We start from the raw sequence: 3,463 nt of genomic DNA, 5'->3' as shown, positions 1-3,463 counted from the left end.
TCGCTCGACGTCCCCCCGACTCGGTCCCCCCTCCGCGCAGGACGCACCTACCCGCAGCACACGATGCCCACAAGTCCCTGACGCCGTACTCCCCGCGGCGTCCGGCGAAGCGGCGAGCGAGAGGTTCTGTGGAAGAGCACAGCGAAAGACCCCCTGACGGCAAGCCGCTGCTGAAGACATGCTGCTACCAAAAGGAGACCCCCTGAGTCCACGGAGGCGTTGCCATGGCTTCGCTTGCCGGTGCTCAGTACATGGGCGACCCATCCGTCGCGGCGCAGTCGCACGGAAACGAGCTCACGACACCATCTTGGAGGACCGCTGAAATACGTGCGTAGCAAGTCATTGTCTTGTTTCTTTCTCTCTCTTCTCTCCTTTCTCCTGTCTCTATCTCTCTGCTCTCCTGTCTCTCTCTCCTCTCTCTCTCTGCTATTCTCTCTTCAACTTGCGCTCTGTCTCTTCTCTCATCTCGGCTCACACTTCTTTCACTTGCTCTAGCTTCTCTTATCCGTCTCCCCCCTCTCTCTCGAATCTCCGCTCTCTGTCTGCTTTCCGTTTCACCTCTCTGTCTGTCACGTCTTCTCTCCTGCTTGCCTCTCCCTCTTTATATATATATATATATTATATCATCACACAACTACATATACAATTATGGCTGTGAGAAAACTCTGCATTGTAATACAGAATTAGAATACTCTAAATTGGTGTACAGAATGCAGAGGCGACTCAATTTTAATCACTCGAAATTCAATTTTGCCGCTCGGAACACACGATCATCCTCCCTCTCTCCGCGTTTGCCGCGTTGCCATGACAACGATCGTCTGCTTGCAGGACGTGCTTCGCGACGAGATCTACTGCCAGGTGATGAAGCAGCTGACGGAGAATCGTAACCGCGTGAGCGAGGAGCGTGGCTGGGAGCTGATGTGGCTGATGACGGGCTGCTTCGCCTGCAGCGCCAACCTGCTCAGGAGGCCGAAGGCCGTTCCTGCGTCACCGAGCGCCAACCTCATCCGATCGCCAGGGACTGGCCTAGACCGCCTGCGCACCGCACCATCGCGGTACTACGGGGTCGGCGGCCAATGTATTTGGCAAGGGAGCGGGACGCGCGGTGCCATGTTTTGGCACTGGGAGGGTGGGGCTATGAAAGGCCGTTCCTGCGCAAGCGCGCCATCAACCCGATCGCCATGGACTGCTGAGCCGCCTGCACCGCAACCATCCGGTACGTCACGGGGCGGCCGCGGCGGCCATGTTTTGGCGCAAGGGGAGCCGGGACGCGCGGTGCCATGTTTGGCACTGGAAGGGTGGGTCAGTGAAGCGTTCCTGCGCACGCGCCACCACCCGATCCCGCCATGGGACTGCCTGAGCCGCCTGCACCAGCACACCGGTACGTACGGGGCCGGCGGGCCCGGCCATGTTTGGCAAGGGGAGCGGAGCACCAACGGTGGCCATGTTTGGGCACGGGCAGAGGGTAGGCCGGTGGTAACAGGAGGGTGGGGGAGGTAGGGGATAGTGTGTGGCGGCCAACTTTGTAGTCTGGGCACGGGGCACGGGGTGGTATGGGCGGCCATCTTTGAGCACGGGGAGGGTTGGGCATAGTGGAGGCGTGCATTCCTATGCATGTGCCACCACCCGATCACGATGGACTGCAATAGTCGGTCACGTACATGCCGACAGTCATTGTCAGCCATCTTGGAGACGGAGCACTGAGGGTCGAGGGCTTGAGTCCAGGGGGCGGGTGGCAGGCGGGTATTTATAAGTATGTTATGATAAATGAGTATGTTTCGTGTCGTATGTCGAGAGTTGATTGTTAAGGGAGAGTATGTACGTGGGGAACCATACACATGCACACGTCCTTGTATCGCCTCGTTGTTGGATTTAGCCTTGTATGTGTGTGCGAGATGATCACACTATCTGTTATATTTGTTGTTTTATTAAAGTCGTTCACTTACGTACGGCTAGTGCAATCCAGATTGAACTAAAGGATCGAATTATATCCCCGGTATTACAGCAACATGTTTATTTGGAGATCGCCATATTATGGAGCCCAGAACGAGGCTCGTGACCTTTGCCATCAAACATCATTGTAAACAGAAACATGTTTAGCGTAAACAGGGACAGTATCGTGGTTAGCCTTAGCGTTTATTTGTGTAATGACTAATAAGATCGTCGCATGAAGATGGCAGCGGAGCAACCCGATCGGTGAGATGTGTTCTAATGTGCCGTTTAGGATTGCATTGTCTATTAATTTGTCTAACCATAGATATATACAACACATGTGTTGTATATATCTATGGTCTAACTAATATGTTACCTCCAAAATGTAATTGATAAGCGTGAATAAAGTATTGAATTGAATTGAATTAGGAATGGGCAGCGGAAGTTCCCGCCTCATCAGGTTGAAGTGGAGGCCATACAGCACAAGACGACACAGATATTCCACAAGGTCTACTTCCCAGACGACACCGACGAGGTACGGTAACCACGGTGATAATAATTTCAATGTGCAAATGATTCTCATACTTGGATGCTGTTGTGATTTGTGCTTGTAAGGGACAACTGAACTATCCGTCTGAACAAAATAATCACCCCCCCCCACCCCCGCCTTGGATATAGCTGCTAGGTCCGTCAGCTAGGCTCGTAGGGTCTATGTCTCCCTGACCTTTGTTTGACCTGGCTCGTTTAGCTATTTTTGACTAATCCTAACCCTAACCCTAACCCTATATATATTATATATTATATATATATATATATATATATATTAGTCAGAAATAGCTAAACGAGCCAGGTCAGGTGGACATAGACTTTATCTGCGTCAGCTAGGCCAGTTTACATGCGTTTTTCACGCAGGTACTAAGTAGAATTTTTAGAATGGTTCTGTCGTAACACCGATTGTCTATTTCTACCTGTGAATCACTCCAGGCGGATATGTACGTTCATGAATCAGACGTGATAGATTTACATAGATGGATTGGATTATTATGATGGATTACGATGGATTACATAGATAGATTAGATCAGGAGCTAATAATGACAAAATTTGTCATGATAAATAATTAAATATGATAAATGATAAAATAAGGACAAAATTTGTCATTATTCGCTCCTGATTAGATATATTAGATAGACGGTGTGTACGTTTGTCGGTCATATGGTCGATCACGCTACGATTTTGCGCTCGCAGGCATTCGAAGTTGATTCGAGTACGCGAGCGAAGGACTTCTGCAATAACATCGCGAGTCGCCTCGGTCTCAAGTCTGCGGAAGGCTTCAGCTTGTTCGTGAAGATCGCCGACAAAGGTGCGTGGGGGGGGGGCTGTGTGCGTTAACATCGGGGATATATCTGTGCGAGAATTCCAGAATTCGGAGCATATATGCAGTTGATCTGCGACGAATGTGGGACGTAATGCTGGTCGGTGTGTGTGCGTGCGTGCGTGCGTGCGTGCGTGCGTGCGTGCGTGCGTGCGTGC

The 3,463-nt window shown here is 51.0% G+C and overlaps 1 protein-coding gene across 1 annotated transcript in view; it reads left to right on the top strand.

The window, feature by feature from the left end:
- LOC106817975 (myosin-VIIa-like) overlaps positions 1-3,463 on the top strand; it is a 24,048-nt gene that overhangs the window by 14,609 nt on the left and 5,976 nt on the right. Inside the window, exons 8-12 of the mRNA XM_014822679.1 lie at positions 195-327; positions 829-1,055; positions 1,313-1,381; positions 2,362-2,467; positions 3,179-3,293. Coding sequence (XP_014678165.1) covers positions 195-327; positions 829-1,055; positions 1,313-1,381; positions 2,362-2,467; positions 3,179-3,293 — 650 coding nt within the window. The remainder of the gene's footprint in view (positions 1-194; positions 328-828; positions 1,056-1,312; positions 1,382-2,361; positions 2,468-3,178; positions 3,294-3,463) is intronic.

Source organism: Priapulus caudatus, unplaced genomic scaffold (assembly GCF_000485595.1).
Source record: "Priapulus caudatus unplaced genomic scaffold, Priapulus_caudatus-5.0.1 Scaffold1959, whole genome shotgun sequence".
In the NCBI taxonomy this organism is placed as follows: Eukaryota; Metazoa; Priapulida; class Priapulimorpha; order Priapulimorphida; family Priapulidae; genus Priapulus; species Priapulus caudatus.
Note: the sequence above shows the minus strand (reverse complement) of the source record. Positions and strands in the feature narration are given on the sequence as shown.